The following is a 24,094-nucleotide window of genomic DNA, read 5'->3' on the forward strand; positions in this document are numbered from 1 at the left end:
CTAGGATAAAAAAACAAATTGCAAATATTAAGCTAAATCGGTCTTTTTTTTATTAACATCTTTTTTCTATCAATGTATCTATATATGTATATAATATCTATATCCTTTAACACATATACTTTACATATATGTATAACAAGCATTCAACAAGCAGTCCCAAATAATAAACAAAACATTACTGTCCATTTCGTGATTATTGTAGCAGTATTAATTGACATCTTTAGAATGAGGATTTTAGCACAGAGAATGCGATGAAATGCGAACGGGCGAGTATCGAATGTAAAAAGTATCTGATCTGGTGTACTAAGTACTGTGCGTTTCTGATATGATCGCTAGTCCCACGAATGTCTGTACACCGAAATCATTCGCTCCGCCACTTTTTATGAATCCGTTGTAGATGCTCGTAAGCTCGTTGGGAAATATTAAGTTCGGGGTTTATCGAACACAGATCAGGATGTCCCAAGAGACTTAAGCCGCACAGACCTGGAAAAGTCACACTTTTATTGACGCGTGATCATTTAAAACAGATACCGCTTGTAAGGATTACTTTTCACGAGATGACGTAATACTTTTATATTGAAGACATTTACAAATTATATCGTGAAAACAAGAATGCGACGTGAATTATCTCGCGTTTACCTAAATATGTATGCAAAGGATCAGGCCGAGTATTATCAAACTTCGCCAATCCTCCGACGAGCGTGTCTTGCGTATTAAGGATAAACGTTTTATTCTCCTCGGCGTTTGAGAAATTGAGGAACTCCAGCAGCTCGAGCGTAGCGCCAACCCAGAAACTGTAACACGTATCGGACGGCTTTCCAGGCCTGCCGTTAAATCCACTGTCCTGTCTCATAAGGCACCAACGCTTTAACCGAGCTAAACGATCCCACGTCAACACGTCCAATACGTTAATGTGCTCTCTCATCAGAAACAAACTCGCCACGGCGCAGAACGTGGAGCCTCCGTGAGATTCAAGGCCCGGTCCTTGCCCAATACCGCCGTCGTACGACTACAAAAGTATCGTAAAGTGAACCATCATCTTTTACACTAAGGAGGATAAAGATAACGATGCCTACAAATCTTGCAAAATAACAAATTTTACAACAAACACTTACGATGCTTCGCAAAATGTAGTCGATAGCCCTTGGAATATCCATGCCCGACCAATTATCCAGAATTGCAGAGACGCAGGAGGCGCAATAGAGAAATCTCATGTCGCTCTCGCACCCGGTTACCATGGCCGTGAAAGATCCATCGGGATTCTGACAGGCGCGGACCCCCTGGACGATGGACTGTCTGTCCACTCGACCGAGATCGTCGCCGAGAATCAAGAGAGTCACCAGACTGGTGTAGGTCATCGCCAAGTGACCGCACTGGTAATCGGGTATGTCTCTCGGTATCGTCGTGGACGACTGGAAGCCGGAACGTGGACCGGCATCCTCGACCTGGAGCCGATAGATCCAATCGATCGCCTGTGACTTGGCCCGCTCTCCGATCTCGTCGAGCGAATTCAACAGATCCAAGCCGGAGAAGGCGAAGTACGCTATCATCGGCCTGGTGGAGTCAAAGTCCGCCAGGCTGCTGGGCATGACCTGCAGTAATCTTTGGAAGTACTTGACGTGCTTCTCCCGAGCCAGCCGCGGCGTCATGATGATCGCGCAATATCGTTGAAAACGTTACTCTAAATCGACGCGGCGTACGCGCGGGCCGCCTCAAGAAAATCGGCACCCTGTCGTTGACGTTGTCGTTTTCGTTGTTGTTGTTGTTGTTGTTGTTGTTCGAATGCGACAACAAGTCAGGCGTGTGATTCTTCAGTCGGAATGCCTCTCGTTTCTTGTCCCATGCCTGTTCGTCAAAACTGTCCGAGACGCGCCAACGCATCGTGAATATTCACGCTTGAGCGACACATTTCATCTGCTACCCCTTTTTTTCACGTCAGAATCAAATTGACAATACCAAAATTATGCGTCGCGAATCACCTTCGCCGCCCGTCAAAAGTTCGATGTTTGGTTACGTTCGCACTTTGCAGAATAGCCAACATTACTTTATGTAAAGAAAAAAGGTTATGATTGGTGTAGAACCGAAACCGAAACTTGCCGAAGCGAGATTCGTGTTGGCTTCAAAAAAAGCGAATACCCCACTCCCGATTGCGTTGCAAAAAAAATATCCTATCGTCGGCGAAAACATTTTTTACTCCAATGGCAAATAAAAAAAAACTTTTATATTTCTACGGCAGTTAAAAAAAATTCCCCCTAACGGCGGCGAGAATAAAAATTCATACCCTAACGACAAAGAATAATAAAATTCCTTATCCCAACGGCGGTTTAAAAATAAAATTTATAACTCAACGTCGGCGTAAAAAAAATTCACTCATCTCAGCTAACAATAAGATCAAAATGTAATTTACTCCTATCGCGAAAAAAAAAAAAGATTAAAGATTGAAATAAAACCAATGCCAATACTTTCCATAACATTTCTTTGCATATATTTGTATATATATTTATATGACATAAACAACATCGACACGTCACTCGACTATACTTTATATAATAAAAAAATAGAAAAGGAAACTTATATAATTGTCGATTATAAATTCTATTACACATTTCTGGTCATTGCAACATCGGGTAGATAAACTACAGATCTATAGTGGCAACGATTATCGAGAAAAATCTCTAATATCTCTCCCTGTTACTTTGTATCAATAATAATAATAATAATACGAGTGCTACATTTAAAAATGTACGGTCTCGATAACTCGAGCTCAACGCGACGGTAGTCTTTAATAAATAAGAGCTTCTCGAATACTGTATCACTTCGCGACTCGCGCGCGCCTGTTATAAATAAAATCAATATCAAATAAATATCTAACTGGGACGTAACATCGACGAGGAATGCTAGTTATCGCTCTAACGGTCGATAATTTCGCTAATAGAAACTTTCAGGCAATAAATAACCGTGCAATATTACGTCAGGTCAGGTAGCGATTAGTCATTAGCGTTCTAAAGAGATCGAATCGTTATGGCAGAAAGTCGGGGGGCACGCCGTTCGGCAGCGTGACGCCAAGCCTGGTTGTCATGCAGGACGCGACCTTGCATCCCAATTCTAGGCAACTCTTCGGGTCCCAGTGAGCCAGGACGCCGGCCAGGAAGCCAGCCACCAGAGCATCGCCGGCGCCCGTTGTGTCCACAATAGGTGTCTTAGGCACAATGGGTTGCACCTGGATGTGACACGTGTATGAACGAAATGAACTCTTTACTCCCCCTCGCCCCATCTCTCCCAAAATTGTTTTTACTTATTTTCTTGACCGGAACGAACCTGAACGGATTGTCCTCTGCCCCAGACGATAATCGCCGGCGCGCATCCGCCGCGCGTCATGATGAATATACCGTCGTCGGCCAGCCAATCCTTACTGTTAGCGCTAGAAACGTCCATCGTGATCCTTTTCAAGCTATTTAGTAGAAAAGGTATATCGGCGACGTCGTCGTACTTGACGTTCAACGCTTGAGCTAACGCGATCATCTCCCTCGCGTTGCCAAACACAATCTTGGCGTGGCCAACCATCTCGCAAATGGCCGCTTGATGATCCTTCAAAAGTTAAAAAAGCTCAATTAAACGAATATTAATTTAGATATTAAAATTTGCTGATTATATTATTTAATGTGCGTTAATATTTTACATCTCATACCTGGAATATGTAGAAGGAATTAAGATTGAACGCTACAATAATATTCTTCTCCTGCGCCCGTTTGACCAGTTCCTTGGCCACGTCCAGACTGTGCGTCACGAAGTATCCTTCGATATAAATTATTTTTATACTATCTAACTGCGGATTGGCCTTTTTCAGATCGTCCAGCGTGTATACGCTAGCTGCGCCAAGATTAGCGACGAGGCTGCGGGACGTACCGCACACGAGAGAAACGCATAGTCCGGTAGGCAATGTTGGATGTACGGAGTACCTGATAAAACATATGCAGTATAGATTTTAAAGATGTCATATTCCGTGAAACTCTTAGCGCCTCTTGCGCGTATTACAATAAAGTTACCAACCTCGCGTCCACCCCCGCAAGTCGAACTAATTTTTCTAAGATCGAACCTCTTTGATCGTTCCCAAGACCACCGCAGAAGACACTGATTTGAGACTCGTGGGTCTCGTCGCAGAGCCACTGCAAGATCCTCAATGTATTCTGCGCAGATCCTCCGGGATTTGTGTATTGCTCTATTCTGTGGCATAAAATTGTTTATATTTATTATTTATATTATATACATATATGCACAATCTCTAATTCTCATATTACTTATTACATGTTATATGTATATCTTTTATAAATGATTATATAATATGTATAAATAAAAACTTAAAAAAATATTTATGCTTGCACTGTATATTGCTTGCATATATATATTTTTACGTAACCATACATGCGTAATATTGTCATAAATATAATCTATTAAATATATTTGCAATTATATTGTACAATTTCTTGTTGTTATAAACAAATGTTACAATTTATCTTCCATATTTCATTCCATTAAAAATAAATTGTTGAATGAAAACATAAAGGGTACAAACATACTCTGGATGTATGTGACAGCAAATTTGAATTAAAATGCTTCAGAAAATTGGGATTTGCATACAGCGCAATACAGTGCAAACATAAAACACGTTCTAACAAATGTATTCATTAACTCTGGTGGCAAATCTGCGACCAGCTCCTGCAGCTTCTTCTCGCACAGCTCCGTCTCGCCGTCTATCTTGAGACTGTACTTCCTGATCAGCTCGTCGTTCTTCAGTATCACGAGAATGTCCAGCAGAGGATTGCCAAAGGCTATGACCGCCGGGGAGTCCAATCGTGCGATGGTCTTCCGCAGTGGGATCTTCTCTACCATTTTTCGTATCGAGGACCGAGTTTCAAACGTTAGCTTCCAATATAGGCGTGTTGAAGATACAAGGAATTAACGATACGAGCCCATAGAAAATTAAAAGCGCGTCGATCGGCGGCAAACTACTTACAAGGTCGGCAGAACCTTTCGAATCATCTTCTAACAATCTCTTTGCAAATAAACAATTATAGAGCCACGCGGAAATTATGAAATTGCGAAAAAGTCGTCGCAAAGGAACACTCTAATGAAGTTATTATTGAATCGAACGAGATACGAGGCGTCGAACTGCGAGGGAGGCCGGAGAACCGACTGAACCAGAGGCGGGCGACTCGCTCCGCTTCGTCCGAGATATATTCTCTCTTCCTCGTGTCAGCGCGACGAAAACGGTCGCGCAACTCAAACGTGCACCGTGCACGTCGGTCTCCCTTCGTTCATCTCGGAGGTCGCATCGCGCGCTGTCCGTCGGCGACTCCGTCCCTACTGATTAGTCTACGTCACATTTCTCATCATAACCTAAAATTACTCCCGCGATCCCGAGATCGTCGAGTACGCGGAATCGAGAAGGGACCACCTCGGAGCGCGCGACGCGAAATCGCGTGATGGGCGCGTTCAGCAGACCAAGCCGCTGAGTAGCAATCGAACGTGATTGGCTCTTACTTTTAGAACCAACCAATCAACGCAGAGTGTTGATAAGACGAACTCAACAGTTGTATCTGCTGAACGCGGTCAATGATGTGGGCGGCCATCTTTTGAGTAATCTTTAATCGTTCGACCAATAGGAAGGTTGGATTTTAGGAGTGTACTTCAGGCAAGAAAAAGGCATGACTTGTCAATCTTGCCATCTAAGCATGCGACATACTCAATGACCCACTTGTCGCACGTGGCCGACCGCAAGCGTGAATTTCAAAGGATTTTGCGTTTTGTTGTGCGTCGTTCGGACGTTATATTACTCCGGTTAAAATGGTTCGCAAGAAGATAGACAATCGGATACGGGTTTTGATAGAGAATGGCGTTACCACGGGACACAGAACGATGTTCGTCGTCGTCGGCGAGAAAGCGAGGAACCAGGTATGCAAAAACGTGGATGCACAATCTGTGCCTGGCAGGTCCATTTAGTCTTTAATTTAATCTGAACAGCAGATATAATACAAATCAAAGAATTTAATTATTTGAGAATTTAATTTTCTTTATTATTCGAAAGAATTTATAAAAATTCCTCGATATATTTTTATTCGGGGGGGGGCAACAAAAACAACAGGAAACAGTTCTTGGTTGGAGCAAAAATACTGTAAACTAGTGTTATTATCATACGCTTATGCCCATTTCTACCAATGTAGATTAACTTTAATTTTGGTTTAACTTACTCTTTCTATCTTTTTCTAACTTTTAGAACTAGGAAAAGATGACAGGTAAGTTAAACCAAGATTAAAATTAACCTGTGTTGATAGAAATGGACATTATATAGTGATTCAAATGCTTAGATATTTTCAGCTTCATAATATACTCTTTAATATATATGTATATTAAACAAAAAAAATTCTTTTAGGTAGTGTTGTTGCATCATATGTTATCCAAGACTGTCGTCAAAGCTAGACCTTCTGTGCTGTGGTGCTACAAAAAGGACCTAGGTTTTAGTAGCCACCGAAAGAAACGAATGAAATCGTTGCAAAAGAAAATCAAGTCAGGTAAATTGGACGTTAACGAGGACGATCCGTTCGAGTTGTTTGTCATTTCGACCAATATTCGTTATTGTTACTATAACGAGACGCATAAGATATTAGGTAACACATATGGCATGTGTATATTACAGGTACGTGTACATTTTATCGTTTCCTACACATCTAGGTTTTCAACTTTATCATAATGTCGTGTTTAATGTCGTCTTTAGGATTTTGAAGCGATTACGCCAAACTTATTGGCACGTACCATTGAAACTGTGGAGGGCGGTGGAATCATTGTATTTTTGCTGCAATCTGTGAACTCCTTGAAGCAGTTGTACACGATGAATATGGACGTTCATCAGAGATTTCGCACGGAAGCTCATAAGGCAATAATATATAACATATTATTTCTTAAAATATATTCTTGAAACATGCAATATTACAGTTTCTTATTTATCTTTTATTAATTTAGGATGTAGTATGCCGATTTAACGAGAGGTTTTTGCTGTCGCTGGCTTCGTGTACTCGATGTTTGGTAGTTGACGACCAGCTGAATGTATTGCCTATTTCCTCTCACAATCTAAGAATAGAACCTATGCATAAGCGGACCGTTTCGGAAGAACAGTCAAACTTGAATGCTTTAAAGGAGAGTCTGCAAGACACTCAGCCTGTATCTGCATTAATAAATTGCTGCAAAACAGTCGATCAGGTAAGTTCATGCAAAAATGAATTAATAAATCGTATAAAAATGATTGATGTTAAATGTTTTCTAACTTTATGCATAACTTTAATATTTCCAGGCAAAAGCGGTCCTTAAATTTATCGAGTGTATCTCCGAGAAAACTTTGAGATCTACCGTATCGTTGACCGCAGCCAGAGGACGCGGAAAATCCGCTGCGTTGGGACTCGCTATCGCTGGAGCTGTTACCTTTGGATACTCTAACATATACATCTCGAGTCCCAGTCCGGAAAACTTGAACACTCTCTTTGAATTTGTCTTCAAGGGTAATTTTACCAGATTAATCGTTATTTTATGGATATGAGGAATCATCAACACGTATGAAACGTAATTCGTATATTCGTAGGATTTGACGCGCTCGGATACCAGGAACATCTCGACTATGGTTTAGTGCAGTCCACGAATCCAGAGTTCAACAAGGCCACTGTACGCGTAAATGTGTTCCGAGATCATCGCCAAACAATTCAGGTGTGTAATGTTAAAAAAACTTTGAATTGTTTTATATACATAAGCATTTTCGGAAGTGAAATATATTCAATTTGCTTTAGTCCACAATAGAATGTCCGGACATCTTTGATAGTACTACAAATTAATAATGCATTATTGTTTCGTTTCTTTTGCACAGTATATACATCCAACAGACACCCACAAGTTAAATCAAGCAGAGTTGCTTGTGATCGATGAAGCAGCAGCAATTCCATTGCCCTATGTCAAAGCGATGCTTGGACCTTACCTAATATTTCTCGCATCAACTATAAATGGGTAAGGCATTCAAACTTTCCTGGAGCATCGATAAATCGTCTACTCTTATTCGTTAATATTTATAGATATGAAGGCACAGGTCGGTCTTTGTCGCTCAAATTGCTGCAGCAATTGAGGACGCAGACTGTTGGGTCAAATAGCCACGATGGGAAAAACGAAAAGGAGCAAAACGAGAAAACTCTTATCGGGAGGCAATTGCACGAACTCACTCTCGAAGAATCGATACGTTATAAGCCGGGCGATTCTGTGGAACAATGGTTGTGCGACTTACTATGCCTGAATGTTACAACATACGCACCCATCCTATCAGGATGTCCTCCTCCTGATACGTGCCAGTTGTACTATATTAATAGGTATTTTTCTTTAAATAATGATGCAAGTAATTTTGCAAATGCTTATAACTTAAAAAATTAATGTGTATTCCTAATTTTTCTCAGAGATACATTGTTCTCTTATCACAAGGCTTCTGAGTTGTTTCTGCAGAGATTGGTCTCTCTATATGTTGCATCGCATTATAAAGTATGTACTGTATTTTTTCTTAACAATATTTTTTTATGAAATTATACAGTATTAACTTTTGATTATCTGTTAATATATTTTAGAATACCCCTAATGATTTGCAAATGATGTCTGACGCACCTGCGCATCATCTGTTCTGTCTCTTGGGACCTGTAGATGCCAATAAAAAGACTTTACCCGAGATATTAGTAGTTCTTCAAGTAAGTATAATTCTGTGAATCTAAATTTAGCTGTAATTAGCAGTATAAACATTCCTGACATTCAAATATTTTATTTTTTATTGAAAATTGTGAAATATTAGATGTTAGAAAGTTAACATTATTTTTAGAACACATTTCCTGAATTATTTTTAATTATTTTATAATTGAATTATTTATTCTATTTGTAAGAAATATATTCTCTTTATACATAAATTTATTTCCCAACATACAGATTTGCTTAGAAGGCCAAGTTAGCAAAACCAGCATAAATGATGGTCTATCACGAGGTCGTAGGGCAGCGGGCGATCTAATACCATGGACGATCGCTCAACAATATCAAGATGAAGATTTTCCAGTATTATCTGGCGCGCGCATTGTTAGGATTGCCACGCATCCAGATTATCAAGGGGTATATATTTCTCTTTTAAAATTTGCTAATTTATTTTAAAAAACATGAATTTGCTGAACGAACGATAAATTACAGATGGGATATGGTAGCCGCGCATTGCAGCTATTGAAGCAATACTACGAGATGAAAATACCAAATATCAATGAAAGCGTTACACAAGAGCCAATGACAGAAATAAAAAATGTTTCCGATGAAGCGGTCGGTTTATTAGAAGAAACTATCGGTAATATGCGTGTCTGTTTATCTACAAATATTTTTTATTTGTAGAAATTCTCTTCAAATAAAATTAGTTTTCTCAAACACGATTTACAATATTAATGTTCTATTTATAATTGCTTGCAGAACCTCGCAGTTCGCTGCCACCGCTTCTATTGAAATTGAGTGAAAGACATCCAGAACACCTGGATTACATTGGAGTGTCTTTCGGGGTTACCGAGCATCTACTGAAATTCTGGAAGCGGACCAATTTCGTACCTGTATATTTAAGGTGTGTATACGAAGTGTAATAGAATAAAAGATCGACCGATCTCAAACACATGCGATTTTTTTTTAGACAAACAGCAAACGACATAACAGGGGAACATTCTTGTATAATGCTTTGTAAAATTAATGCGGAACAAGATAACGATAAGTGGCTACAGGCTTATTGGAGCGATTTTCGCCGGCGATTCACAAGTCTGCTTTCCTATTCGTTCAATACTTACGCAGCGTCACTTGCATTGAGCATATTAATTAACAGAACAATATCCTTAGAATCTATCAGTAAGTGTATTGTACTATTAATTGTGTTATTAGTAATTTATAACATCATATTAATAGTAGTAGTAATAATGATAGTTGATATCGATTCCTGAAAAAATTTATTTCTCTCAAGCTTCAATTTTCTATTCAACGTCTTATAAAACTTGCACTCTAATGTATATATTAAAAAAGTAATTTCTCTTCTCATATGTCATGAAATTAATTTCAATCAAGACATGCCTTAATTAACATAGAATGTTTAGAGATCTAAACTTTGAAATTTATACCTGTTTCAGCGTTGAGTAAAGAAACATTGGACGTTTATTTTACATCGTACGATCTGAAACGTTTACAAATGTACAGTAACAACATGGCAGATTATCATTTGATTATGGATTTGGTGCCATCATTAGCACGCCTACATTTCTTAAATATGATGGGAGACACTCATTTCTCGCCAGCGCAGTCGGTACGATACTCGGGACATTTCTTGATATATTATTATTTCATACTAAAAGTATTTGCTGTTTCTATATAACAATACGCAACAATTTTTAGGCAATTCTACTTGGTTTGGGCTTGCAACATAAAACTGTCGACAAATTGGCAGAAGAATTGAAGCTGCCGTCTTCGCAGTTGCTCGGCTTATTCAATCGTATAATACGTAAATCCATCCAATATTTCAACAGAGTCGCGGAAAAATACGTCGAGAGCACTATGTTGACTAAAGACTCGGTTAACGAAGAAGTAAAATTAGATCCTCTAGGTGGACAAAGTTTACACGAGGAATTGGAAAGCGCAGCTAAGGTTCGCACTTTGTAATAATTTATTTTCTCATTCCCACTTAACATATATGAAAATAATATTTCTGTGTTGTAGGAATTAAAAATTAAACAAAAGGCAGAATTAGAAAAACTGAAGAAAGAAAATTTGGAGCAGTACGCTATCAAGGGATCGGAAGCGGAATGGACTAGTGCGCTATCCGCCAAGCAAAGTAAAAAACTTATCTCTATAAAGACCGGCGAAAAGAGAGCGTCAGGAGCAGACGATAGCATACAAGAATCTGAGAAAAAACACACGAAGAAGAAAAAAAAGAAACATACATAACTTATGTATAGTACGAAATAAATAAATGATCGACAGGTTTATAAATAGTTTTGAAAGTCTTCTGATTGAATAAATTTATATTTATTACAAAAATTATATAATTAGAAAAACATGATATAAAAGTTTTTAACAGACATCACAGATTTCTTCTTTATATCTTTTTGTGTATTTGTACTTAAAAAAAAAGACTAGTCTATAAATATAAAATTCTTTCTAGATTCTTTTACATAAACATTACTATTTCAGAGCACGTATTGTGGAACTTTTCGGGACGGAATTATTCCGTTTTCCCTAGAAAACACAATAGAAAGAGAAAATAATAGGAAAAGTTCCATAATACATGGGCAATTCTAGTCAAAGAAATTGTTTTCTATAATATATTTTACACATTGACAAATTAAATTTCTTTCATGCTGTATGGAACGTGAAAGCAATTTTTCTAATAATTTATTATGATATTTATGTAAAATTTTCTCATTTTTGTTATTGATTGGTATTCGATTTGTTTCGCGATTTTGCTTATCTTGACATTTAACGACAGTATTTTGAGATTCATTATTTGATTTATCAACCCCATTGGTATGAGATTGCATATTAGAAGTCTCTTTATAAACTTGCGTGGAATTTTCTTCATGAATTGTATTTTCTGTTATCTTATCATCTTGGTATTCCATTTTTATCTTTTTCACCGGCACTTCTTCTGGACCTTCATCTAAAGACAAAATTAGTGCCTTTAATTGCTTTATAAAAGAATATATACCGATCAAAAATTAACTTTTAATAGTTAGATTTCGACAAATTTCAAGATATTCTTATACTTATATAGAAAATATAGATGATAAAAGACTAATATATATATATATATATATTCGATTATATATTAACAAGCATTAAGCGTTATTTACCATTGTCTTCACTTTCATAATCTGCTACTAAAGTAGGTAATACAGGCGAACTGATCACAGATAAATTAGCGGACTCGGGTGCCGTAGATGCTTGCGGTATATCATCCTCGTCCGAGATATTGTCAATTTTTTCACGCAAATCTGTCTGATCAGCTGAACAAACTACGCTATCTTCTTCTTCTTCCAAAACAGCTGTGGCAAAAAATCAGTTTCATCTGATATTTCGTGTATAATAAGATAATAGAAAAGAATTTTAAATTATTATATTAATATAAATTACAGATTGTAATTAACTTAATATAACTTGAACTTTATAAATATGATTTAATATAGAATCGAAATATCAATTAATTTAATACACTTGAAAGATCTCAAATATTTTTCTAACGTTATAAAGCAAATTATATTCATAGCTGACAAATTTATTTTCATAATACAACTTACTTAGCCCAGGAAACGGGCATAAACCTCTGTATGTTCCATTCATATGGACATCATTATTGTTAGTCTCGCGTGCACGTCGTTTGCGAGGTTTGCGTTTTTTCTCACGCGTGTTTATCGGTTTTTTTATTTTCGTGTTTGCATTAGAATTCTGCTTGATTATCTCTCCCCGCTGTAATTTTTCCAGCTCTTCCGCCTTGCGCAACTTTATGTTGTTCTCGGTAGGATACCTCCTGTTTCGTCATTCGAAACAATTTTTGTTACTTGCGCTCGCTAATGCATTTAGATTTTAATATTGGTGTTAAACTTACTTTTTCCGCTCCGTTACCCATGTATCGATATCTTCCGGCGTCGACAGATCCTTCAGTCTGTGGTACAAACCAGTTCGATGCTGCATACTGATATGTTTTTCAACAAGCGAGGGATGCGCTGAAAACCTGCAGCCGTCAATCCCACAAAGCTTGTGTGTGCTTCTATGCTCGGAGAGATCAGCCGCGGATGGGAAATCTCTATCGCAGACCTCGCAATAACGAGGTGCGTCGTCGTCGTCACCAGAACTGACATAATTTTCATCTCTCTGATCGTACGGCTGTTCGTCTGGATACAGATGAGCCTAAAAATCACCACTTTCCTATTTACACGAAGATCTTGGTATAAATTTAATTGTTCGTAACATAACAACGTTGCACTGTCATTGTTAATCCTATGCTTTACGATTTCTTGTAAAACCTTTACTATTTCATTTTTATATCTTCAGTTATAAGCAAATATAATACCATAATCTTGTACTGAAAATCTACTATCATTACCTGTTAAAGCAATAAACAATTATTATGCACATCTGAAGCTATGGGATATTCAGCCGGGGTATTCAGAAATTCTATATGAAAATATAAATATTCGTTTGCGAAGCGTAGATCTTCCTTTCATTGCTTACTTTTTTTTTAGATTATTCAAGCAATTATAAATTTGCGCATATCTTGTCGAAGCATTAATTAATCATTTTTCATAAGGCACACGGTAGTGACATACATAACTTGTGCATTAAAAGCTTAATCATTTGAGACATTTTATAAATTATATAATAGTATATAAATTATTAAAAAATCTTTATAATCGCAATTGTATTTCTTTTTATGTTAGAAGTGTGAATACTGTATACGCATTTCTATTTACGTTTCATACATTAGCATGAGATTTATGAATATGTCATAAGTTTGTATTGATCATTACTTCATCAATATGATGATAAATTATTGAATTGCAAAAATCACAAAAGATTATTTTCATATTTCAGAACGATTGTTTTAATACGCCCAATTTCAGTGATTTATAATGATAGAATGATGGGGAACACCAGAGAATTAGAACTTATAGAAATATGATTTATTCTTACAATATGCGTTTCAATTACAAATTCATTTTCTTTGATGTGTCATTCTATAGTTTTTGGAAGTTCACTTATGACATGATTAAGTATCTTAAATATGATACATATATATAGGCATGATCATTTATAAAAGTTATTACTAATCTAACAGAGCCACAAGCTATGTCAGACTTTCTTGTACACATTAAAATCTTCATTTTATATTAATAATGTATCTTCATATATTATGACTTCTCATCATCTATTTCAATGTCACGGTTTAGACATCGTAATTCTATTACTATTTCTTACACGTAGTATAGCTTGCGGCACTGTATACTGGCCATGTATACTAGATATGAAGGAAGGACTTTGAGAGAAATTTATTCACAAGTGGCCAGTTTTTACATGTCAGATGAAAAATTATTACATCTAGTTAACTGTCATATTACAAGTTTTTATGTAATGAACTATATTCAACATTATACGTCTGCACTAAATACATATCAATACATATATAAAAAAAGAGATGAGATAAATCATTAATTCTTACGAAGATGGCCTAAAATTCTAACAAGAAACACCCCAAATTTTTCGATTTAAATGACTTTTTGAGAATATGTATATATAGTGATTTAATAATACATAAATAATGGTATGCTTCATATAAATGAATTATTTATATTAATTATATTCATTCATATAAATGAATCATTATATTCATTTTTCATGTATTTGTGAGTCACTCTATATATCCACAAAATCATCCAAAGCGAAGTGTTCGGATTCAAGCTGTTCCCTTGTAAGACTATTGTTATTTCAATTAGCTGCTACTTTCTCAACGTTATCGTTTTTTTAAACAGCGTACACTTATGATGTAAATAATATATAAAAAAATATCACGTGACTGTTACGTTGCAAAAATAATAAAAAGAAATGAAGGTCAGTATCTATACACAAAATCATATAGAACTCAAGCAATGATGCGGATAAAAAAAATTTGCTAGATCAAAACACAAGGGTCAAATCGTTCTGAAGTTTGAAAACAGATACTTGTGTTGTATCATTTGAATTGTATAATTCTTTAATAGGAGGAGTAGCCTGTTAAGCTTAAGACTGTGCCTGTTCGCTGGAAGGCTGCGTCTCCTCTGTTTGCTCCGTTTGTTCTGATTGTTCAGTTGAATTCTCAGTTTTCTGAACACCCTCGGATTCAATCGTATTGTTATCATCTGTTTTCTGATCCTGCAAAACCAAAGTAAGCCATCAACGTTTAACGGAACATGCAGGTACCGGACTTTCGTCGCACGACTACTACACGTTTGCAGAATATATATTTAGAATAAAAACAAAAAGACGTACGTTTTACAATAATATATTTGCCATTAACTAATTCCCATTTCTTATCTAATCATTTATATCGCACATTTTAACATACATAGTAAATGTAATATCTTGCGACCCCTCAACAAACACATCTGAATCACAGATATTAATCTATGCTATACTTATAAACGAAGCATTAAATCTGACTTAGCTATTTTATCACTTTATGACATTTAAATTTTAATATCGAAAGAGAAATAATTTTTCACAATCCGCCCTTTGTTATAATCCCTTTATTCGTTATAATCCGCCCTTGTATTTATTAGGAAAATCAGTCTGTTTATGTGCTCTTACGTGATCTCTAAAATAAGATTTTAAAAAAATAATTACATAGCCTTCTCCTAATTTTGAAACATATTCAGTTATAAGTTTTATTTTTTATATAAAGTAGCATGCACAAAAAGGATCACTGTGCAATTATTCTTGAAATTATTCTTATCTATATAATAATTTGTGCATATTATGCATATTCTGATTAACACATACATACATATGCACACACATTCAATATTACATAAACGTTTTGAAATAACAAATAAATTTACATTTAGTAATATGGACAAAGGATAAAAAGAAACGTATCATTAAAATGTTACATAAAACAAGCAAATTTGTAGAGATAAAATAACATTATTGCGATGTAATATTAATTACTTCTCTATAAAGATACTAAAGAAAAACAATATTTCTTTAATAATAAAAATATAAAAGTAAATATTAAAAAAAAAAATAAGAAAATATTAACTATCCGTAAAACAGAGTCAAAAAAGGATACCTGTTCGGGATGTTTCGCAAGGTATTCATTTTTTGCATCTCTTATCATCCTCGTTACTTTGTTTCGAAGGTCCTTAAATTCCTCCCATTCTACTGCATCTTTGTTCTTTTTCGCCTTGGCGTACAGTTTGTTTTTTCTTTGAATCTCAATACGAATTTCGTCTGTCATCCATGGTTTTTTTAATTCTAATTCCTGGATAATTACATTTTCCAATAAGTTTTAAGAGTGCCAGAACTTAACAACTAGTACAAACTTTTTCTTTAGAATTTAGAATTTAATCTTGTCATCAAATTACAGTTTTCGAATGTAACAAGAATATACATATATTGATATATTAATTACAAATTCCACAAATGCTCTTAAACTTTTATAAATCCATACAAGACTAGTCATGATCGTCGAATCAAATATTCAAATAAACAGAGAGTTCTTTTAAGATTTCTGCCAAGACTAATGCGATTCAAGGACGAAAGCAACTTGAACAATGCGGCGAGGAAACCAGAAAGGAGTACGTACTTCGACCTTGACCTTTTTCGCGTTACCCATCGTCTTGGCCTTGGCATTCCCATTGCCCGCGTTGTACCTGGGTCTCATGGGCGGTACCATCTGCAGCGGCAACGGCGGCGGCGGCAGCGGCATCCGTCGGGGCCACGGTCGCATGGGAGGGCCGCGCGGCGGGCCGGAGCCACGCGGTCCCATCGACGGCACGATGGGCGCCATGCCGCGCGATCGGGGACCGGCTGGGAACCGCGGCAGCATGCCGTTGGGCCGGGATACGCCGCCGGCGGGCCTCGGTGGCAGCGGCAGCCTCTGCCGCGGCCCGAACATTGGATTCAACGGCGGCAGCGGCGGCATCCGCGGCGGCATGCCGTGCGGCGTTATTCTACCCACGAACCTAGGCGGCGGCAGCTGCCGCGCGCCGGCCGGCGGCAATCTGGGCCCCATAAGGGGTCCCCTGTTCAGCGGGCTCATTTCCTCCGCGGCTTTCCTCCTGGTTCTTCGGAACGGAGTCTCTTCCTTGGACGACGCGGCGCGTACTCGGCTCCGATACGGAGCGTTCTCTCCACGGGATGATCGAGAAAAATGTTTCCCCGGAACCGCGACAAGAGGTTATGAGACCGCGCTGCGCGACACGCGCGCGCGAATCGCACCGACGCGAAGTTGGTCGCGCTCCGCGTGCGAGAATTATCGGATTAATCGGATCGCGTGTCGTTCCGGCGCGAGCGAATGTGACAATACACGCGCGATGCCTCGAGACGAGAAAAATTTCTGTGAGAAGCAACGTGAGATCTAAATACGATCGCGATTTTTTCACTTACTCGCACACTCGCACCTGCTCTCTGTCGTCGTTTTCACATGAAGGCAGTCGCACTGGTCGCAGACGCACGCAAATCGCTTGTGCGTTCGCAAACACATCCCTTTCTCGTAATTTCGCACGTGAAAGGAATGCGCAGTAGAAAGGGAGAGTCGACCAATCATAGCAGAGAATTTCAAAATCTCGATTGTAATTTGCTGATTCGCTGATTGTTTAAAAATCAACGACCGAACTTTGATTAATTTCATCTGAAACCAAATTTCTAACTATATAATTCGTTATATAGTTAGAATTTAATCCCTTTTTTTTACAAATTTCGTCCGTCATCCATGGCTCTGTTAATTCTAATTCCTGGATAATTACATTTTCCAATAAGATTTAAGTGCCAAAATTTAACACCTAGTTCAAATAAAGACATAAAGGACGAAAGAACGAAAGAATTGTAATATTATTCTAAATACAAATTTTAAATCTGATTAAATGTACATTTTATATATATTTATATTACATATTTTATAAAAAAAAAATGTAAACTATACAATATATTATAAAACGTGACCTTTAACTGAAACTTATCGTTCTCTTACAAGTCTATAAACTTTAATCTCACAATTCTAATAGTTATAACGTTCTTTCCTCGATTTTTGAATTTATTCGCAAGAGGAACATACGCGCAAATTCTGCTTACTGAAAAATTGCAAATTAATTGACTATCGTATGACTTTTAGCCAATCAACTTGTAGAATTTTCGTAAAAACGAATATTCTACGGACACGTTTAGCTTGCGAATGAATTCAAAAATCGGGTCTCCCGAAGCCCGAATGAGAACCGGCCGTAAATACTCGCGCGGGATTCGTCCGTTCGAGGTCGGGCGCGCGACGGGACGCGTTTGCGAACGCGCCGGACCGGCGGGCGACGGCGCGATTGGCCGGCGCGTTTCCCACGCTTGCCATTGGCCGATTTCGCGCAACGCTCCCGATAACGTTCCGCCAGCTGTTGGTGTTACGTTTGTTTGAAATCAAACGGCAACCGTGGCCCGTTGGTTGCCGAGTGCGCCCGATCTCCCGCACGTCCCCCTGGCCATGCACTGCCGGTTGTAGCCGTAGGAGCGACCGGGGGCATCAACGTTTCGTCGCGGCACGCGGAGAGACCCGGGACGGACACGCACACGCGAGCGCGCGCCGTTGTTTGGTCGGTGGACCAGGTTTTTTTTCACTATCCTCACCCGGTGTTTCGTCCCGGCGGCGAAGAAGTCTTCCCCCCTCCTCCCCCCCTAGTCCGAGGATCACACACGTCGACGTTGTCGAGACGTCTTCGATTGATTTTCCTCCGCGCGTGAAGAGGGTTACCCGTCGTCGCGAGAGCCACGACGATAATGGCCACGATCAGGATACACCAGGAGGATCAGGAGAACCGCATCACCGCCGACCTGCGCGGCCGCGGCAAGGAGAACCTCGCCGCCGCCGCAGCGAGCGCACAGACGCAAGTGCACCAGAAGCGCGCCGTCCTCGGTGTCCTGCACAACAATTGTCCACGGAACGGGACGAAGTCCGTACGTAGAGCTCGTTTCTTTCTTCCCTCGTCGCTCTCGCTTTTGTCCGCCAGCGAAACGGCGATCGGCATCGCGAGTCACACGTTGCCGCGCGGGGCACGTTGTCGAACCGTGCCGTTCGCGCCTTTGGATTTCCGAAAGAATTCATCCCTCGATGCGAGAGAGCGTAGATAAATTGAGATCGATATCGAAGACCTACGGAGATTTATAATTCGTAATTTTCATAAGGAATTATTTTCCTCTAAAAGAGTTTTAAATTTCTTTGCTGTGGTTCTTCGCGGAGATTAACCCCTAAACACTTGAGCAGCTTTGTACTTGTGCAAGGCTGCGTTTGAAAACTTTACTCGGATGCACACCGCGTCGTTCTATCTTTGTTATTCACTAAAAGTTGAACAAGGACAGAACGACGTTGCTGTACAACCGAGTGAAGTTTTCGAACGCAGCCCACAAAGCGTTGACTTTCTATGCTCCATGTGCGCTCTGCGCTCTGCCCTTATGAAGTTCAAACCGGAAAATGCGTGGCTTTGCACGTCTGTAAATAACCTTCTCTGGCCTTTCTTTCCTTTCTGGATGGAAAACCTCAGAGAAAGTTATTTATTAGAAAAAATAGAAAAATGCTAGTTAAATTAGCCTCTTACTACGGTTTAATTTAGTATGCCGTTGATTATTGTTTTGGAGTTTTTCACAGTCTTACTCTTTTAACAGGAGATTTACAAAGATGAGAAGTATATCAAGGCAAAAACATTTATATCCACGCAACCCGAGCCCTTTAAAATTTATGAGGAGAACTTGTACAAGAAGGAGGAACCAGCCTTCGAGATTTATGAGGATAAATTGGATAAAGAGACGTCTGTCGCGCTTAGGCACTCGAAGGAGAAGAAAGAGGTGAAGGCTGTGCAAGAGACAACCGCAAAGCTCGACAGAGAACAGCCGAGATTAGAAATACGCACTGCAGACAGCACATCTACTTACGTATTTTGTAGTAAGATCGAAGAAGTCTGTCCAAATAAGCAGAATGATGTCTTATCGAAGGACAGCCCCATGTCTGTGGGAATGTCATTGGAGAAGTCCCTCACATATAGCAGTTCTTCCAATGATGAGTATAGAACCAGAAGGGAATGCAATAAAGAATTAAGAACTAGTTTCTTTGATGTAGACGAATACAGGGCCGATATATACAATTATTTACGAGTGTCAGAGGTATATACACTTATTTTCATTCTACATTAATTTGCATAAATTAATATTAAGTGAATAAAATGTTTTTGCGCACCGTTTACCACGCCTGGTTCTCAATTAGCCCGTTACTATTCGTGGATTTCCAACAGAGCTTTATACATCCATTTTAAAAATTAAATTATATTAAGTAAATTAAATTAATTCAATTAGCGAGATTTAATTGCGCAATATTAATATTGCTTAAAATTTTGCATTATGAAAAAAGTAATGTTAATCCTATGCGAGAAAAAAATCGGAAGTTTCTGTTGTTTATTTCAATATTTAAAAAAAAAATTTTTTTTTTCAGTCAATGCATAGACCAAAGCCTGGTTACATGAAGAAACAACCTGATATTACATATTCAATGAGGTCTATATTGATAGATTGGTTGGTGGAGGTAGCTGAAGAATATCGATTACAAGATGAGACGCTTTACTTGGCTATCTCGTATATCGATCGCTTTTTGTCGTATATGAGCGTTGTAAGATCTAAGTTACAACTCGTTGGAACTGCCGCTATGTTTATCGCGGCGTGAGTTTGCTTTTTGAGAAAAATCTCAGACACAAATTTTATTAATAATAAACTGCCAGATATTTCAATTTTTGTATATGTTTTTAACAGGAAATACGAGGAGATTTATCCGCCCGATGTAGGAGAATTTGTATATATCACAGATGATACGTATTCAAAGAACCAAGTGATAAAAATGGAGAACTTGATATTGAGGGTTTTGTCGTTCGATCTAACTGTACCGACGCATTACACATTCCTTTTGGAGTACTGTATCAGCAACAACTTGTCGGATAAGATTAAATTTTTGGCGATGGTAAGTTTTAATAAATATAGATCTATTATGGATCCATCTGGATCCTCGAAAGTCTATAATTTTCGATTTTTCTTTTCTCTATTTTTTAACTATTAATATGTTTTACGTATTGTTTCAGTACTTGTGCGAGTTGTCGATGCTCGAAGGAGATCCATACTTACAGTATTTGCCCAGTCATTTAGCTGCGTCCGCGGTAGCACTAGCACGACATACGTTACATGAAGAAATCTGGCCACACGAACTGGAACTGTCAACGGGATACGACTTGAAAACTCTTAAGGAATGTATTGCATATCTGAGCAGAACCTTCTCCAATGCTCCAAACACCCAGCAAACAGCAATACAGGAGAAGTACAGAAGCAGCAAGTAAGTAGTAATATTAAAAATTATACCTGTATAAATAAAACGATATATATATATATATATATATATATATATATATGTATATATATATATATATAATGTATAATAAATTATACGACACGTAATTGTGTGACACGATCTAATAATATAATATTATAATTATATGCCTGAACATGTATATTTTTATAAAACGTACATTTTTTTCTTTTCTTATCGTAATCTCGCAGAGAAATTACATTTCTCTTGTAGATTTTAATGAAACCATTTTTCCGTAGATACGGTCATGTATCCTTGCTGTTGCCTCGTAGTACCGAGGCAGTATCGTGCGAGGATGAAGATGAAGAAGAAAGCGCTTAGTAAAGATATTGTCAGACAGACACAGGATTAAAATAACTTTTTTTCTGTGTTTAAATTGGTAATTGAATAACGAACCTCCCATAACAGCCTGTACACTGAAAATGAAGGAGGGGATCAGGGCAAGACTGACCTGCCATTCCTACAAAATGGAAGGAAAGCGTACGGTTTACTTCTTTCTGTTAACTCATTGCACTCTGGTCGGTACATTTTGTACAAGAGCAAAATGGTATCTGACTCTCCTACCTTCATCGCACATTATCTTGTATCATCGTCTTCATACTCTTTAAGTCACGGCTTAACGAAAATTTTAATAGTTATTTTAGAGTTTCGTCATATCAAATACATGAAACTCTAGCAAGAGAAAGGAAGAGAGAGCGAGATAATACATTATCTAGAAATTGTATTTTTATAAGTACTTTTTAGAGGATTGTTAAAACAACAAACGCTTTTGTCGCGATACATGCAAACGGCTAAAAATTCGATTGCAAGTAAACCGCCCCAATAATAAGATTCGATAAGCAAAAAGCGATTTTGTATTTATTATTATCGTTTTACCGTTAGGTGCACCACCAATTAACGATAAAAACGACGATACTCTATTTGGGATGATATTTCCGCGAAATTAATTTGCAATTATTTCGATCAATTTTTCAGTCCTTGTACAGTTATTTATTTACAACATTCTAGGTACCATAATATCAAATGCGTAGTTTGTTTTATTAGAAATAAGGTATCTTTTATATATATATATATCCCTGTATTACATTATATACAAGAATATTAGATTATACGCTGTGCAAGATTACATTGTCAATTCTCACTTGGCACAAATCGTTATTGAATTTCTCTACAAGAACCATACGTGCTATTTTTTTTCCAATCATTCATGATGCATGAATGTAATCGCACACTTGCAGTAATTGATATAGTTTCGGTGATACGTACGTTTTCGACCGTATTGACGTGCAATATTGCACAGCACAATTACCGCATTTTAACACAACGCAAAATACCTAGGTGTTCATCAAATTTAACATGCATGAAAGTATGTTCATATGAAATTTTAAATACAGATATAAAAAAATGTTATGGAATCGTATACCATTATGTATTCAGTTCTATGTCAATTGTAAATTATATCGTCTGCTCCTCAGTTTATTATAGCTGGTGTGTGGATTAGAATTTCTCGGAGATTGCTGTTGATGAACTGAAAAGATATGAGTGGCTTCTGAAATAGATGAAGATACAGAATAAAATTTGTTGCAGCTTCCTCACATATGTACGTACACAGACATCGAAAATTATGAATAACGTAAAAAAAAATGTTATTGAAGTTCGAAAGATATATCGTTTCGTAAGGATAAAACTAAATTTCGAAAAGTAGTCCCATTTGGAAAGTTCTAGTTTTAAACCAAGATTTCTCTCCAATGGAATTCGAAAGTTTAAAACGTGATATATGCGGATGTTTTTTATACTATATTTTCATATATATATATGTAACAGTGCGTTCTATACCACGTTAAAATATAAAATATTCAGAGCCGTATTAATATAAACATTCGGATTTGACGTAACGCAAAATCGTTGTATCAAACGTTTCCGTAGTGAGTTTATAGATGAAAGCATGACTAATATAACAATTGTAAATAATAACAAAAATTCATTCTCTTTACGGAAGTCTTGGAAGGAATAAAGAGGAAGAATGAAACACTGGCACAACAATAATTTTTTTTCTCCACTTTTATACTAAAAATGCTTCAACAGAACTCAAAAATGTATTCATAGAGCAACGTTGTTTGTCGGGATACTATGTCTTCTGCCACTTCTAAAAATCTCAATAGCTATCTTCATACATCGTGTATTATATAGTTATATTTTTTTTGTGTCATATTTTTCCTTTTCTTTATTTATTAGTATTGATTTGTACTCATTCCAATCCGTTTTTTAATCGATATTCTATTAGTTAATTTCTTATAAGTCATATTCTCGTTTTTTCCTATTTCAAATATTGGAAAATGATCAGATCCATACAATGATCGTGTCCTCTTTTTGACGATACTTTATCGATCCATTTAATATTTCTGATACAAAGATTAGATCCAAATTCGACGATCTGTATTCTCCTTCCTTCATTTTTAATTTAGTGTCTACTATGTATAGATCATTTTATCTTCCATTTCCTCCAATAGAATTTCTCCATTTACATATATATTTGTATAATTCCAAATCGTGTTATGAGAGTTAAAATCACAGTAATTATTAGCGATATTATCCATATCTTTCTGTTTGATATACTTAACTTATTCCAAATTCTTCAATGCGTGCATGCAAATTAAATACATTTTTCCTTATCTAATTTAACCTGAATTGTAACGTCCCCCTTACGATTACCTTTGAATATAAACTCTTCCTCCCTTTCTTTTGTAGTTAACAAATGAAATATTCGAAGCCGTTTCGACATAATACAAAATTGTTGTATCAAACGTTTCCATGAGTTTACAGATGAAAGCATGATCAATATAATAATTGTAAATAACACCAAAAAATCATTTTTTTACGGAAGTCTTG

At 37.4% G+C, this 24,094-nt stretch overlaps 5 protein-coding genes across 5 annotated transcripts; 2 read left to right on the forward strand and 3 right to left on the reverse strand.

The window, feature by feature from the left end:
* Positions 1–27: 27 nt before the first annotated feature.
* Positions 28–2,044, reverse strand: Betaggt-i (geranylgeranyl transferase type-1 subunit beta). The gene is made up of 3 exons (XM_071787546.1): positions 1,116–2,044; positions 640–1,009; positions 28–483 (listed from the first exon to the last, which is right to left on the reverse strand). Exons 1-3 carry the CDS (start codon positions 1,647–1,649, stop codon positions 362–364), a joined length of 1,026 nt encoding a protein of 341 aa, XP_071643647.1. The 5' UTR covers positions 1,650–2,044; the 3' UTR covers positions 28–361.
* A 415-nt stretch (positions 2,045–2,459) lies between these two features.
* On the reverse strand, positions 2,460–5,405 carry LOC139818711 (adenosine kinase). The gene is made up of 6 exons (XM_071787545.1): positions 5,015–5,405; positions 4,691–4,923; positions 4,051–4,224; positions 3,689–3,959; positions 3,319–3,588; positions 2,460–3,220 (listed from the first exon to the last, which is right to left on the reverse strand). Exons 2-6 carry the CDS (start codon positions 4,888–4,890, stop codon positions 3,020–3,022), a joined length of 1,116 nt encoding a protein of 371 aa, XP_071643646.1. The 5' UTR covers positions 4,891–4,923; positions 5,015–5,405; the 3' UTR covers positions 2,460–3,019.
* A 342-nt stretch (positions 5,406–5,747) lies between these two features.
* L(1)g0020 (RNA cytidine acetyltransferase l(1)G0020) lies at positions 5,748–11,135 on the forward strand. The gene is made up of 17 exons (XM_071789038.1): positions 5,748–5,952; positions 6,431–6,694; positions 6,773–6,931; positions 7,018–7,254; positions 7,346–7,550; positions 7,631–7,752; positions 7,910–8,046; positions 8,112–8,399; positions 8,484–8,565; positions 8,649–8,765; positions 8,998–9,174; positions 9,250–9,397; positions 9,517–9,661; positions 9,728–9,936; positions 10,212–10,384; positions 10,474–10,722; positions 10,795–11,135. The coding sequence occupies exons 1-17, from the start codon at positions 5,845–5,847 to the stop codon at positions 11,020–11,022; spliced, it is 3,048 nt and encodes a 1,015-aa protein (XP_071645139.1). The 5' UTR covers positions 5,748–5,844; the 3' UTR covers positions 11,023–11,135.
* LOC139819579 (FMR1-interacting protein NUFIP1) lies at positions 11,082–17,276 on the reverse strand. Its single transcript, XM_071789041.1, has 6 exons — positions 16,412–17,276; positions 15,896–16,087; positions 12,680–12,981; positions 12,372–12,601; positions 11,928–12,119; positions 11,082–11,734 (listed from the first exon to the last, which is right to left on the reverse strand). The coding sequence occupies exons 1-6, from the start codon at positions 16,865–16,867 to the stop codon at positions 11,373–11,375; spliced, it is 1,734 nt and encodes a 577-aa protein (XP_071645142.1). The 5' UTR covers positions 16,868–17,276; the 3' UTR covers positions 11,082–11,372.
* An 873-nt stretch (positions 17,277–18,149) lies between these two features.
* Positions 18,150–23,234, forward strand: Cyca (cyclin A). The gene is made up of 6 exons (XM_071789042.1): positions 18,150–18,762; positions 19,468–19,962; positions 20,288–20,511; positions 20,602–20,806; positions 20,925–21,172; positions 21,445–23,234. Exons 1-6 carry the CDS (start codon positions 18,586–18,588, stop codon positions 21,524–21,526), a joined length of 1,431 nt encoding a protein of 476 aa, XP_071645143.1. The 5' UTR covers positions 18,150–18,585; the 3' UTR covers positions 21,527–23,234.
* The last annotated feature ends 860 nt before the right edge of the window (positions 23,235–24,094 follow it).

The sequence above is a fragment of the Temnothorax longispinosus genome, chromosome 9 (genome assembly GCF_030848805.1).
Source record: "Temnothorax longispinosus isolate EJ_2023e chromosome 9, Tlon_JGU_v1, whole genome shotgun sequence".
NCBI classification, from domain to species: domain Eukaryota; kingdom Metazoa; phylum Arthropoda; class Insecta; order Hymenoptera; family Formicidae; genus Temnothorax; species Temnothorax longispinosus.